Source organism: Doryrhamphus excisus, linkage group LG16 (assembly GCF_037039965.1).
Source record: "Doryrhamphus excisus strain RoL-2023G ecotype Guam linkage group LG16, RoL_Dexc_Guam_v1.1, whole genome shotgun sequence".
Taxonomy (NCBI): Eukaryota; Metazoa; Chordata; class Actinopteri; order Syngnathiformes; family Syngnathidae; genus Doryrhamphus; species Doryrhamphus excisus.
Genome location: NC_136372.1, coordinates 18,281,648 through 18,295,965, shown reverse-complemented (window position 1 = coordinate 18,295,965; position 14,318 = coordinate 18,281,648). Strand labels below are relative to the sequence as shown.

Sequence of the window (14,318 nt, the reverse complement as noted above, 5' to 3'; positions counted from 1 at the left end):
CCATTTACCTTGGAGTCCAGTAGCCCATGGCTGCGGTTGGAATGATGTGTTGATGATGTTGATGATCGATGCCACCCTTTTCCAGGGAGGCTAAAAGCGCTCGTGTGCTAGTTACAGCCCACAAATGGCGGACATAAACAATTGCATCACAGAATAGGAATCGGGCTGCAGCGACTTGCTGCTGCATCTTTAATTAGTTCCCCGTCCGGTCCTGACCATGTGCTTCAAGAACTCCATCATCACCCCAGTTGCCAAGTCCTGTCTTGTCCTGTCTCTATTGTACGTCTTGTCTTCTGAGTATGTTAACGCTGTGTAATGGAATGTACAGCATCATTGCATCATCAGTGCAACGCTAATGTGTAATCTCGCCATCCGCCCACCTCAGGCTGCTGCCATGTTATCGTTCGTGGTTATCGCTCCGAGTGTTTACTGTATGGAGGAGGAAAGGTGGAGTGTGCTTGGGATCAGCTTGGGATCAGCTTGAGATCATCTTGGGATCAGCTTGAGATCAGCTTGGGATCATCTTGGGATCAGCTTGGATCCCCGTACTGCAAACTGACAACCCGAGCAAAGCAAATTGAGCTGAAGGTTCATTTTTCCATCCCCAATTGTTAAAAAATGTCCCCCCAAAGTTGCAGCACATGTTTTTTAATTTAATTTAATTTAATTTTTTAATCACATTGATTATCCAATTAATCAGCAGTTAATTTGTGTTTTAGGTCAACCAAGATATTCGCACAACAAAACACATTTTTACCCCTTGGTGATGGCTACTAAAACTAAAACAATTACTCGATGAATAAAAACAACACGATTCAGATTAATCAACTTTAAGAATAATTAAGTTAATTGCAGCCCTACTCCTGATATTATTTGTGAGTCGATATGATGTCTTATGTATGGCTTATGTGTTAGTTTTTCTTATTTTGTCTATCATGTTGGGTAATGTGAGTGTAAAGGTGACATAGGGGTGTTATTTCATGTGCAGAGGGCTCTAATAATGTTAAAAAAAAGATCTTTATGAGGTCATAAACAGGTTTCTATGCTCTAACTGCAAACGTCTTGTATTTATAAATAAGGAATCCTACTTCGTGGAAACGTACGGTCGGTCTGGAACCAATTAAGCTCGATAAAGGAGGGATTAGTGTACTGTGGTATCACTGACATCCACGCTTGCGTCATATTCCAGTCCTTCATTTGCAAAGGTAAAGCAAAGGTTTGATTTTGGGTGCCACCTGTTTAACGTCATCCGTATTTAATTGTATAAGCTCTCATAGATCCAGCATGGAGTACATGACGACCTTGAGCATCCTGGTCACGGCGGTGTTAGCGCTGATTGATGCTGAGTGAAGCATGTAGGTGGAGTGGAACCCGCGCCCTATTGTGCAACACGCATCAACAGACATTAGACGTATGGGCAAGGTTTCACCCTGGCCTTGTTTTGCAAGGCTGCAAGCTCCGGGCTTTGGTAACCTTATCCCGGGCCGGCCTGGATGCGACTCCCATTCACCACCCTGCTAATTCTCAGCCTTCCCTTTCTGGACAGCTGCTGTATCCGTTTACCGCCGTTAGCGCTTCGCAGGGAGGCTCTCTTCAAACTGGACGGTAACAATGGAGCCCCTCTATCGGGGACCGTCTTACAAAAGTTCCAAAAGAGCGTCGGGCCTTTCCAATGTAGCCGTTGCACCGTTTGTCCTTTTATCGTTGGGTTACATGGGATCACTGGAAGATATGCGAGCGTTTACGAGGAGATGCAGAACATGCTGGGTTCAAAGCCTGCGTCCTATTGTTTGCCAAAAGTCGGTATGGCATTAGCAGCTTTATGTCCCTTGGAACGGAGCACACATTTACACCTGCGTTGTTGCGCATCCAGTCGGCCGTGCTGCGCTGCACCTGTTTCTATTTATTACCGCATTCATCTGCGATATAGCATTTCTGGTGTGGAGGCTTTTTGTTTCCGCGGGCATGCAGGCAGGACATATGACGTCCTTAAAAAGTCAGCTGCTATTATTGCTGTAGCTATGCATTGGAATATGCTGCAATACAAATTTAAGTTGTAATAATTCTTATTGATGTGATTCACAGTATCATGAATTGAATGAATAGCAAATTGGTCTTAGGAAAAGGCTTCACCGTCATTTAACCTGCATAACACAAGTAGATTGATTTAGCCCCCGTTGGTAATTTGGGTCCGATTCTCATGGAAACTATGTGTGCAGGACCAGACCGGGTCAGCGACTTAAGTATCTCCAGGCACGGGAACTACGGCGACTATGAGGACCCTGGTATGTCAAGACCACATGGCAGTCGGGCATATGTTCAACAGCAACCTGCTCAAGTGCTTTGCACCTACACATTATTATTATTATAAACCTGTGAAGACTAAGCCATCCTTGGTCATCTTCATCTTCATGTACATGCCAGGCCAGGATTTGGCGATCCTTCAGAGTACACGATTAATCCATTCCCTCAATGAATTTCCGGTTTCCTGATTCATAAATAGAATATTTTCATAGTAAGAGCATTAAATTCAGCCTTCTAAATACCGGTTTTAACATTATTAGAGCTCTCCAGACCTGAAATAACACCCCTATAGTCCCCGTTATGCAGCTCTATTACTTCATGTTTCTGCACAGTACTTCCTGCCAATGTTCTGCCCCGAGGCAGAATGTTTCCACCTCCTGTCTGACAGCAGAGATGGTGTTGTTGGGGTCATATCCAGGATTTCAGAGTACCCTCATTTTGTTAATCACGATTAATCCGTTCCCTCAGTGAATTTCAGGATTCCTGATTTATAAATTGAATATTTTCATACTTGGAGCATTAAAATCCCATTTTCAGACTTCTAAATATCAGTTTTAACATTATTAGAGCTCTCCAGACCTGAAATAACACCCCTATAGTCCCTGTTATGCTCGTGTTACCCAATGTAGTAGACATAATAACAGAAAACAAGGCCCACACATGGTAGCGTTGGGAGAGTTGCTCGTTGTCTGTGCTTTTTTACTTCCTGTTTCTGCACAGTACTTCCTGCCAATGTCAGAGGTCAGAGGTCAAGACTCGAGTTACAATTTGAATGGCTTTGGAACCGACTTGACAATATCATCAACGACTTGGACTTTGACGTCAGTGAGTCAGGATCTGACTTGGACTGCAGTCTGATCCGTCATTCCCAGCAAGACGGCAAAGTTTCCCACGGAATCCGCCTCATTGAATGCATCTAATAAAGTCCAATCAGGAACAAACAACAAGGATGTGACCTCCATTTCCCCCCCCCCCCAGTCCTGGAGAGTGGCGGTGATTAACACCTTGATGTGTCAACATACTACCCAGGAGAATTTGATTTGCATTCTCAAATTACGAGGTCACGCCATTTTATTTAGTAGCCTTAACGGTGCTTATGACTTGTAAGGATTCGAACGTTTCCAGCCTATGACATCAGACTTGAACTAACCTGCCTTGTCTTGACTTGAGACGCCACTCCAGACTTGGAAGACTTGAGACTTAGGGGAGACTTGTGAGTGTTTTGGGTCCGAGATCCAGACAGGATGTGCTTGTTAGGACACATAGCGGCGGTCCAATCGGTATCCATGTCACTCCATACGTCCACGGGAGCCGACATGTCTACACGCTATACCTGGTTTCAATCTGGCAGGGGTTCCACATTCTTTTTATACTTTGCACCCCCATCGCCTTTAAAAATTGCCCCTAAAACTGAACGTCTTTCTTTATTTTCTTCATCTGTGAATTAGGAATGGGAATTGTCGCTTAAAAAAAACTGTGGAATACTGAGAACATGTTGCTTTCAATGTGTGGGGGCACAGTCGAAAGCAGGGGCGACATGAAGGTGGCATCACCGAGTTGATGACCGCCCACACAAACCTAAAAACCATCCGGTTTCCATCAAGCCGACCTGCCACCACCGTTGTATTTGGCGGCGTTCCGTGCATCCGAATGTCAACTGCAACTTCTTGGTAATTTGCACCCGAAAGAGCAGGTGTGGGGGAGGGCACCCTGAGCCTATGTATAGAAAGCCAATGGAACGTGTGAGACCCCCCCCCCCTCCACTGGCATTCGTCCAAGAGGGGGGCCTATGTGCGGGCCGCAGCAAACAAACATTTTCCAGCAGTCGAGCTTTCTTCTTGAGGCCAAGGTGCTGTTTTAAGGAGCGAGCGAGGCATAGCTCAGGGACGCCCTGGCGCTCCCGCGCTTCCATATAAGACGTGATGCAACCTGAGAGGGGCTCCTCCTCCACATGTGAAAAGTCCAACCTGTATTTGTTGTCGCCATTAGCTTCTGTGTGCTGTTGTGTAAACCCTTTAGCGGGCAATCATTTATTTACTGTATGGCCTCAAATACAACATTTCATATTTTGACAAATTGCAGCTTCATCAGTTTTTCCGAAATATATGAATAAGTTGGGCTGTTTTGTTGTTGAATGCAGTTGACTATAGGACAAATAAAATGCACCTTTAATCACATTTTATGTATTTGATTTCCCGTGTTAAGCATTTTCAAGCATGAAAATGGCTGAATGAAGTGAAATCGAAGGCATTCAGAAGACGTATTTAACGACACTGTGATGATATGTAGTATTCTACACTGGTCACTAGTTCTCAGTAATGTTACTGTAATGTTTGTTGAGACTCACAATCATATATTGGATAATAAATGTGACTATAGGGGTGCTATTTCATGTCTGGAGGACTCTAATGATGTTAAAACCCCATACAGAAGGTTGTAAAGGTTGTTTTCTATGCTAAAACCATGAAAATATTGCATGTGGTATAACTTAAAAACGGTGGAGGAGAGAACCAGTTAACCGTGATAAACGAGGGATTAGTGTACTATTAAAAAAAACCCGACCAATCACAGCTTTGCAGTCCATGCCGAAGTGGACCCAAGGTTACATTTTCTCTGAGGTTCGTGTCCAGCTTTGCGGGAGAATCCGGCAGCGGTGGCGTGTGTGAGGGTGTAGCATGATGAAGACGAGACCACTGATGAACATTTGGAGACCAGTCATGGCCTTCAGCCCCCTGCAACATCTACACATGGCCGATTTTGCCCTTACCTGCTCTCAGAGCTAATCCCCCACAGTTCCATCCAATCTTGTCTTTTCGCCTGACGGAGGTAGCCGTCCCAGCCGGTGTGGCCATGCTAGGGGTGTGTCTGGGGACAGCTGGTGGGACGGCCACCACGTTACTGCATTATTCACACCCAAAGCTTGGGAACATGCTGTTATTCCAAACACACACCGTATACTTCCTGCAGTTTAAGCTGCATTTGGCTAGCTGGGCCGTACGTGCAGCATGCTGTGTTTGCCCTGCACGTCTTGCAGAGCGTGGCAAAAGTTCAGCGTCGCAAATAGCTGCAATTCTGGAAGCCATGTGACTTCTGAGTGACATTTATGGGGAGCCCACCCCCACCCTCACCCCCACCCCGCCATCAGTCATGACCACTCGGATAACCTCCACAGGGGGTGAATTTTACTGTCTGGTTGTGATGCAAAGGTCAAGCACGAGGAGCACGAGAAGAGCATGCGTGAACGCAGCGTAAATATTTGGGTGCACCTGATCGGCTGGAATAGTTTGAGCCCCAATTTCAATGGCGCAGTATTATATTTTATGTACTTTCAATTTCGTCACTGCTTGTCGCTTTCAAAATAAAATACTTAAATCGAACTTAGGAAGCAAAAATTTTTATACAGAGGGTATAATATTGAATATTGACTATATATTCAATATATATATTGGCCACAGGTGTGTGCAGCTTGGTTAGGCCCCATAGAGCAGGGTTGGCAAATTGCGGCCCGCGGGCCATATCACGTTCGCTAAACGTGTTTATGCATTTCCATATTCCTTTTTTTAAACCTTTAGCATGGAAAGTGTAGCTAGCACATGGCTTGCAGTGCTATTGTGGTACGCCAGAGCAGTCAGATGCAATCTGTAAACAACCCAACATGTCAACACTTATGACGCACAAAGTAACCTACAACATCCATGGCACAAAACACCCGTGTATTCCCGCGAGGCGAGTCAAAGAGGTCCCTAGAGGGGCCGAGTGAATATGTTAGAAACACAAACGGGTAGTGGTGCGATCCAAAAAGGCCTAAATGTTGATAACAGGTGGATGGATGACTAAGGAAACTGAAAAGAATATTCACATTTACCATAAAATACCAAATACCCATGTGGAGCCTAACGATACGGCATGTTCTCCATACCTTCAGCATTCATCATGGTGGGTGCGTCTTTTTTCCCGACTCAAAGGAACCATTTTGGCTGTCAACATTTTTACGAGCTCGTATTGGGTGCAGTTTCTTTGGGCACGCAGCTTCACAGTGGGTGGGGTTGGACAAGTGCTTCTCATTTGCACGCTGGAGTCACTGAACGTTAGGCCTGAAAATAGCCCTCCCGAAGCTATATAGGGGTCCTCGTGTGGCTTGCTCCGTTAGACCGCAGTTCTTTTCTGGCTGGAGACCTCCTGCGCCAAACGAAAAGTTAAAATCGAGAGAAAAAGAAGACAACACAAGCTCAAAGACGGGGGACTAAGTAAGGCAACGATTTGAAAGAACTTGACGTCACATGAAAGGATAAAAGCCAAGAAGGAGCAGAAAAGAGACAAAAAGGATATTTTTGGAATTTTCTTGTCCCGTTTGATTTCTCATGTCCCCCCTGCTGGGCTGACGGCATCGGGGGAGGCAGATCCTGACCACTGCAGGGATGAAGTACAACTACCACATACCAGTGTCAACGTACACACGCCATACTCAGTACACGCCAAGCTACCACACGCCTACGCAGTACGTGTCCAGTCAGTACACACCTTCATACTCGTCGGTATCAAAGTACACCCCCAGCCAGTATGGCGGCGCACATCACACCCCGTCGTACTACACGTCCTCCTACAAGTCTGCATCGGCGTACATCCCTTCGCGGTACAGCTCGGCGCGGCACACGCAAGCACGGGACAACCCGGCCCCCGTGGTCCCCGTCCCACCTGCGAAGAGAACTGTGCACTTTCCCAACGACATCATCTTCCAGGATATCGTCAGGCGTGGAGAGCTGGAGCAAATCGGTCGCTTCATCCGAACCAGGAAAGTCCGTGTGGATACGCTCTTCCACTCAGGTGAGTGGCTTGATGATGCATGGATCATATTGATCATGACGCGTTATATTTGGAGCTGAGTGTGAGGGACTCATGGGTGGGGCGATTGCAGGCATGGCGGCGCTACACGAGGCCGTGCTGACGGGAAACCTGGAGGTGGTGAAGCTGTTGGTCAAGCACGGCGCCGACGTCCATCAGAGGGACGAGGACGGCTGGACGCCGCTTCACATGGCCTGCAGTGACAGCTTCCCCGAAATAGCCAGGTATCACAAACGCTGTTTTATGCGTGGATTTGTTTATTATTATGTTTATTATTGCTTTGTTTATTAGTCACTGGAGAACTGGATGGTGTCTTTCCTGTCAATCAAACATGAAAAGCAATGAAGGAAACATCCTTTAGATTATATAATATGAATTTCCGGGTCATTTAGACTATATTATATTATATATATATATATATTATACAAATATATCCACATATATAATACATTTAAATGACTGTTTTCAAGGGCGAGAATTCAAACACAGCCAAAGCATGCCAGCAATTGCAGTAGAAAACTACATTATGTCAAAAGTCCAAATAAATATTGTGCACCTTTTTCCCCGACTCAGCTATCTCCTCTCTATTGGAGCCAGCACGGAAGCCGAAAATGAGAGCGGAGAGAAACCGGCAGACCTCATTGACCCCGACTGCTCGGAGTTGTCCAAACTGTTTGAGGCTGGTTGCATATGATGGGTTACGGCATGGGCCCAGAATGGAGAGAAAGGGGTCAAAGGGCAAGCAAAAGGAAGAAAAAAATACTGCAACATGTTTTCTAAACACTACTGGTGAAGTTGGGATTCTCTTTTCATGTACATGTTATTCTATTTTTGTGCATTTGTGAAGCTGTGGTGAAATCCTTATTTCCTCACTGAATTTATTTTGTTAATTCAATTGCTCTTGAAATTAATTTAAAACACAAAATTTGAGATGCTAGCTCTTGGTAATCCTAACTGCTGGGCAGAAAAGGGATCACTTGAATTCTAAAGTAATACTTCATTGGTCAGGACAAGCTTCATGCTGTTCATCAAGTACATTGCCTAATATTGCAGTATTTTCCCCGACACATTGGTGTTATTTTCTTATTTACGTATGGACTGCGCTGAAGGAAATTATGTCAGCAATGAAAGTCTTATCATTTTCTCCTCAGTAATTATTTTTGTACATTTTCTTAAATAAAACATTTTTTATGTAATACAGCAGACTGTCATTCATATTGATACCAAATTGCCTTATATATTGACGTATCATACTAAATTATGATCATGCAAGAATATAATTTAATTGAATCCGTGAAAAGTAACAGTAAATGTGTGTTAAATTACATTTTGTCACCGTAAGTGGCAATATGTAGCTGATTGGCTTCATAAAATGCAAATAGACGCCGCCGAAGAAGAAAAGGAAGCCGAAGAAGAACACTTCCGTGTCTCTTACCGGAAATGATTGGTTGGCATTGGCAACCCTTTAGCTAAATCTAGCGTCGTGTACGGCATAAAGAAATCAAAAGGAAATATTTAAAATAAAAGGTTTGTAGTCTGTTTCTACTTCATTTCATACATCCGCCCCTTTAATCGCTATTTACGTGGCCTTGCAGTAACATTACGTTGAGTTCTTGTTGATAAACAATTAGCCTTTCTATGCTAACGTTACGTCTACACAATTAACAGCTAGCTAGCGGCTAATGTTAGCTGAATTTATTGTGTCAGCAAATCTCTAGTAAAGTGGCGACTGCCTGTGTTTGGCGCCCATCTTATTTTTGCAAATATTTAGCAAGTGGAAGATGAGAAGATGTGTAGTTTTGGCAGCTCTGCGAGTCAAAGCAACTTAACGGAGGCGAAGCGAGTCCGGACGTAAACAAAGCGCCTGTGTCAGCGAACATACTGTTTTCTTGGTTTTGCTGACGAATGGCGTGCCTTTGCTGCGGGGCTCGGATCAGCAACTCTTGACTCTCTAATGTTGTATTCAGTCGTCATCAATTCAACGATATTGCAGTTTCTGTCGTGCGACGCCCATCTGTTTGTCCCACAAACGCACTTGGTTGCCTACATTTTTTACCACTGGTGTGATTTTCTGAATTTTAGATCAAACTGCCGCTGTTCTTTATTGCTAGACTTCAACCGAGGACTTTGAAAGTGTTGTATTAATCCAAGGCACTCACCAAAGAGGAGTGAGAAGAGAGCAAGACCACGAAACAGAATGACAAGGTCTGAAAAGTTGTTCATAGTTCATGGCATAAATGTTATGTAACAATATTCGTGTGCCTCAGGCTAGTCCTTGTATGCTACTGATGTGGTTGTTTGCACATTTCTCAAGCTCATCTGCTCCCAGGATGGTGAATAGTTACAAACGGACTTCCAGCCCCAGATCACCCACCAACTGGGGCGAGCTCTTCACCCCAGCCCATGAGGAAAACGTGCGCTTTATCCATGATAGTAAGTATTTTATCACAGTATGCATTTTTCTTGATTTCTATAATCAACACTGTACATGGCTCAGAATAAAGAAGTGCCTTCCACCTACCAGATGTTTAGATGGTAAATATTGCAAATATTGCTGTGGAAAAGAGTTTCAGTCACAACTAGGAGCACTGTAAAATGAAAATGAATTTCCCAGGATGGAATAGAAAGCTTAAATTGACCAAGATACTTGTTTTCCTTGTTGTACAGCCTGGCAGTGTGTGCTCAGAGACATCAGATCAACACAAAACAGTGAACGAAATGACCGTGGACCACAGGAATATGTGGAAAAGAATCCAAATCCCAACCTACATTGTATGTTTAACTTGAATCAAATGATCTTTATTGGTTTGAAATGCAACACTGACTCTTTTTTTCTTTTCTGATCTTCCAGCTTTCACACCGGTGGACCTGACCGACCTCAAGAAGCGCAACACACAGGACTCCAAGAAGTCCTAGTCCTCCTTGAGACGGTGTTAAGCACTTTTTATCCACCCACCCTTGAGAACATTTCCTCTGACATCCAAAGTCAGCCCTGTTTTGCCAGTATGAGGCAGAATGCCAAGCGATTTCCTGTGAACGTTGAACCACAGCAAGCCCGTCTGTCTTTACACTCTACAGCTGATGAGGAGGATAGGCTGGATTTCCATAAATTTAAATTAACTCTCACTGTCTGGGTTCATTTCCAAGGCCACGCAATCTTCATATTATGTATGAACGGGACGGATAAACTTCCATCAGTTGTTGCTGGCACCTGATGCTGATTTGCAAACTGTTGACACGCTCCACTTCCTCTTCCAGGACATGGAAGACTCCAGTCTTGACTAGTAATACGACGGCTACTTTGACCTTGGAGAAAAACGAGAAAGGGCTGACTTTATTTTCTGTTGTTTGTTTTGTAGAAAGATAGTGAGATAGCTTGTAGAAGTAAGGAAATTGTCCCATAAAATGCAGACTTCATCAGCGTATTCTGAAAGCCAAATGCAATGCCAGGATTTTGAAACAAATTTGTGTGTTCAGACTAAACCAATACAAAGAATCTTCTCAAAGTACCCTCCCGACCCCCCCAGATTAACACCTCTTCCCAAAGCCTTGAAACAAAATGCTGAATAAAAGACTTTTACACAACTCTGTGTATTGATCCACCATGCATTGACCTGTTTGATGCCCCTCCGGGTCAGAATGCAACCATTTGAATTGGTTTTGTTTTAACATGAAATTGCACTACTTTTTGAAATGGTGAGTGGATGTGTAACTAAAATGAAGACTGTTTTATACCATCTGCTAGTTATGGCACCACCCTGGCAGTCACTGATCCAAATTTTAGCAAGCATAGTTAACTTTGGATGATGGCATTTGCCTTTACAAAACAAACCCCCGTCGTGTTCTGTTCTACGTTACAAAGCGTATTAGTGTTAACATTTCAATGTTTCTCCCAATTTTCCGAGAATATTCCGCTGCGGGCCATTACTACTATGCTCTTTGAACACTCCTGTATTAATGGCGTCGAAGGCATATCATTTGACAAGTTATGAAACGATAAGGATGCGTGTAAATTACACAGCCTGGTTGATCAATTCCGTTTTGTCTATCCAGCAACAAATACAGATGTTATCTCTAGGAATATGAGGAGAGAAGGTAAATACTGGAGAGGCTGATCCCGGTGTTGTATTGGATCAGGGTACTGCGTGTGTGACGTAATGACGTATGTTGCGTGATGACGTAACGTCGGCGAACCTCCTTAAGTCCTTTGTGTTTAAGCGAGAACCAGTTGGCTGCAGTTGTGTGAGGGTAGAACAGCAAGACAAGCGAGTATAGGCCGTGCTTTTTTTAAAGAAATTATTTTGTCAGCAGTTTAATTTTTGGGACAGCATTATGACCGACAAAATGGATATGTCTTTAGACGACATTATCAAACAGAATAGGCAGCAGAGAGGTGGCGGCAGGGGTGGAAGAGGCCGAGGCCGCGGAGGCCTTGGCGGCGGCCGAGGAGGAGGCGCTGGGCGCCTTGGCGTAAGCGGCGGAGGATTTGGAGGCCGAGGCGGAGGATCCGGCCCCATGAGGAGCCGTCAAAACCTGAACCGCGCTCGAGGCAGACCGACGCCATACAGCAGGGTATGAGAATGGGCAGAAAAGGGAAACATCTTCGGCAACTTCAGAATGCCTGGGTATTCTCCAGGCGGCTTGCTAGCTCAACGCCTAGCCAGCTTGCTAATCAACGAGTTGAATGATTGCTTACCGCCACACTGCTCTCGGTGGAGAGCTGTTAACACGAGCGGTTGAGCATTAATGGAAAGTGTTTGCATAATATGTCTGTCCCTCCCTGAAGCAACTTTAAGTTACCTTTTTTGCAAGAAGACGGCCCATTTTTAAGAGCTAATGTGCTAGCCATTTGGCCTGTTAGCTAAAGTTGGATCGTGGAAGGTTCTGTCGTCGCCATTTTGAATCAACGACGACCGATTCAGTTTTTCGCCCACTGCCAATATCTGTGCTTTTGATGCAAAGTTTCTTTATGGCGGCGACTGGAAACGTCCAACACATCAAGAGAGCATCCAGTAATGATTTTTGTCGTCGCAAAAGGAGCAGCGTTTTGTGAGTGACCAGGATGTCCTTTGTCCGGGAGTGGCTGGCGGGCTCCACTCCAAGGCCCCTTTTCGTCTTTTGGCTTTCCAACCGGTGTGGTGGATGGATCCGAGGACTTCAACCCCCCATCGTAGTGTCCCGATAAAGCTAATCCCCACCCCTCGTTTTGTGTGTGTTACTAAACATTGCAGACGAAGCCCCAGTCAAAATGGCGTGTTCTCAAAATGGACGCTCGGCTAAATCGACGCTCTCGTAGACGCCATAGTTGCTCTGGTTGTTTTCTGATCCATCCACATCCATCCACATGCATCATGGACATGTCCCCATCCGATAAAAGCTGCCCCCGGCTTTTAAAGAACTTTTGATCGGGCCTGGAAGCATTGGTCATCGCAGGAGGCAGCTGCTTCAGGAGGAGACTACCCAGAAGACTCATTTCTGTAGAGCATCTGGTGGAGGAAAGAGCGGGCCGCTTAAGTGTAGCATAGAAATGGTGTGTGGCTTTGGGAAGATGTGTATAAAACGCACTTTACCACAAATAGCTAATGCATGTGCTAAAAGTAATGCAGCCCACATGTGTATTGTGTACATCCTCCTGAGTGCACTGACATGCCTGTAGTGATGGGGTGGGCAAGGGGATAATGGCAGGACCCTCTTGGGGGAGCTGAGCACCCTGGCCCTGTTGGAAGTGGAGCCTCTGCTTGCCCCAACACCCAGCGTGTGGACTCAGTGATTGACAGAGACAAGCGGGATTCCTGAAGTCAGCAGGTGCGTTCTCTCATCTGTTGCAGCCCAAACAGCTCCCAGATAAGTGGCAACACGACATGTTTGACAACGGCTTCAGCGGCTTCAACGGCACAGCTGGCAGCGGCGGAGCTGGCGTGGAAACCGGAGGGAAGCTCCTTGTCTCCAACCTTGATTTTGGGGTTTCAGACGCCGATATTCAGGTACACCTGCGTCGAGTTTGTTTTTTGTGTCAAAGAAAAAGAGGCTGGAGGACAGCTGCTGAGGTTGCTTTTCTCCAGGAACTTTTTGCTGAGTTTGGAACGTTGAAAAAGGCAGCGGTCCATTATGATCGTTCGGGAAGAAGCCTCGGAACGGCAGATGTCCACTTTGAAAGAAGGGCAGATGCGCTCAAGGCCATGAAACAGTACAATGGCATCCCGCTGGATGGTAAGGGCTTTCCGCTTTCTCTACACATTTTGTTTCCCTGCGCTGTCATAGTAAATCCTTTTTTATCCCCCAGGGAGGCCCATGAACATACAGCTAGTCACATCACAGATTGATACACAGAGGCGGCCAATGCAGGGGTGAGGTTTTGTTTGTTTTTTGGGATTTATTGTCAAGAAGCCCTGCAGTGTATTAATTTCTTTTCTTCCCCAGCATGAACAGAGGCGGCGGAATGAACAGAACCCGTGGCGGCAACTTTGGCGGCATGCAGAGGGGACGTGCCGGAGGACGGGGCGCCGGCGGATTCAGGGGACGGGGTCGAGGTGGCAGAGGCGCTGGCAGCAAACAGCAGCTCTCCGCAGAAGAACTCGACGCTCAGTTAGATGCCTACAATGCAAGAGTGAGTCCGGCTGTTTGTGCGGCGCATGACGGAACGATTCCGGCGTCTGCAGCTGTCTTAACATTCACTCTGCTTCTTTGTTCTCAGATGGACACGAGCTAAGAAGTCTTGCTGTTGGCCGTCCTTCCCTGTCTGCACAGAAGGATGTCTGTTACAATAGTGCAGATTGTTTTACATACACATGGTTCTCCTGATGTGATTGATCATTGCTCCAGCCTCTTTTAACTGCTCTGAAGTGTTTTATACATTTTTTTTTCTCCTTTTCTGATGAAAATGGTTTTGTCTGTAGGTTGAAAGTTGAAATTTCCAAGTCCATTCCTCAAAACTTGTAGTAAATGACACTTGTAATAAAACCTGCAGTGTATATTAACCATATCCCACTCATTTTGTCTTATTCTTCACATATATCTGTAGTTATGACTTGCATATTCAAGTTGAATACATATTTTAAGTCTTCATTTCACTTTATAAAAAGTGTTAAATGGATTTAATATAGTTGGGTTTGTAAAAATGACACAAGTTATCCCTCGGTAAGAATACCAGTAGTATTCAATGACCAAGCTGT

At 45.1% G+C, this 14,318-nt stretch overlaps 3 protein-coding genes across 4 annotated transcripts; all 3 read left to right on the top strand.

Annotated features, from left to right (window-relative positions):
- The first annotated feature begins 1,943 nt into the window (after positions 1 to 1,943).
- Positions 1,944 to 8,330, top strand: ppp1r27a (protein phosphatase 1, regulatory subunit 27a). Its single transcript, XM_058050099.2, has 3 exons — positions 1,944 to 7,128; positions 7,220 to 7,370; positions 7,720 to 8,330. The coding sequence occupies exons 1-3, from the start codon at positions 6,723 to 6,725 to the stop codon at positions 7,838 to 7,840; spliced, it is 678 nt and encodes a 225-aa protein (XP_057906082.2). The 5' UTR covers positions 1,944 to 6,722; the 3' UTR covers positions 7,841 to 8,330.
- Positions 8,331 to 8,617: 287 nt separating this feature from the next.
- On the top strand, positions 8,618 to 10,731 carry mcrip1 (MAPK regulated corepressor interacting protein 1). Of its 2 annotated transcripts, none has more exons than XM_058050117.2 (5): positions 8,618 to 8,673; positions 9,258 to 9,351; positions 9,461 to 9,579; positions 9,814 to 9,918; positions 9,998 to 10,731. In XM_058050117.2, the coding sequence occupies exons 2-5, from the start codon at positions 9,344 to 9,346 to the stop codon at positions 10,060 to 10,062; spliced, it is 297 nt and encodes a 98-aa protein (XP_057906100.1). In that variant the 5' UTR covers positions 8,618 to 8,673; positions 9,258 to 9,343; the 3' UTR covers positions 10,063 to 10,731. The 2 variants fall into 2 exon arrangements, with proteins under 2 accessions (XP_057906100.1, XP_057906103.1); XM_058050120.2 differs by having other exon boundaries at positions 8,619 to 8,673; positions 9,476 to 9,579.
- A 600-nt stretch (positions 10,732 to 11,331) lies between these two features.
- alyref (Aly/REF export factor) lies at positions 11,332 to 14,126 on the top strand. The gene is made up of 6 exons (XM_058050094.2): positions 11,332 to 11,718; positions 12,975 to 13,130; positions 13,209 to 13,356; positions 13,430 to 13,493; positions 13,567 to 13,753; positions 13,841 to 14,126. Exons 1-6 carry the CDS (start codon positions 11,479 to 11,481, stop codon positions 13,853 to 13,855), a joined length of 810 nt encoding a protein of 269 aa, XP_057906077.1. The 5' UTR covers positions 11,332 to 11,478; the 3' UTR covers positions 13,856 to 14,126.
- The last annotated feature ends 192 nt before the right edge of the window (positions 14,127 to 14,318 follow it).

Excerpts from the sequence above, each read along its gene's own strand:
- ppp1r27a (XM_058050099.2), top strand. The coding sequence starts at position 6,723 with ATGAAGTACAACTACCACATACCAGTGTCAACGTACACACGCCATACT. Across the intron at positions 7,129-7,219 it reads GGATACGCTCTTCCACTCAG|GCATGGCGGCGCTACACGAG; the intron begins GTGAGTGGCTTG and ends GGGCGATTGCAG. Across the intron at positions 7,371-7,719 it reads AGCTTCCCCGAAATAGCCAG|CTATCTCCTCTCTATTGGAG; the intron begins GTATCACAAACG and ends TCCCCGACTCAG.
- mcrip1 (XM_058050117.2), top strand. Across the intron at positions 9,580-9,813 it reads CGTGCGCTTTATCCATGATA|CCTGGCAGTGTGTGCTCAGA; the intron begins GTAAGTATTTTA and ends CTTGTTGTACAG. Across the intron at positions 9,919-9,997 it reads TCCAAATCCCAACCTACATT|CTTTCACACCGGTGGACCTG; the intron begins GTATGTTTAACT and ends CTGATCTTCCAG.
- alyref (XM_058050094.2), top strand. The coding sequence starts at position 11,479 with ATGACCGACAAAATGGATATGTCTTTAGACGACATTATCAAACAGAAT. Across the intron at positions 13,357-13,429 it reads CAATGGCATCCCGCTGGATG|GGAGGCCCATGAACATACAG; the intron begins GTAAGGGCTTTC and ends TTTATCCCCCAG. Across the intron at positions 13,494-13,566 it reads CAGAGGCGGCCAATGCAGGG|CATGAACAGAGGCGGCGGAA; the intron begins GTGAGGTTTTGT and ends TTTCTTCCCCAG.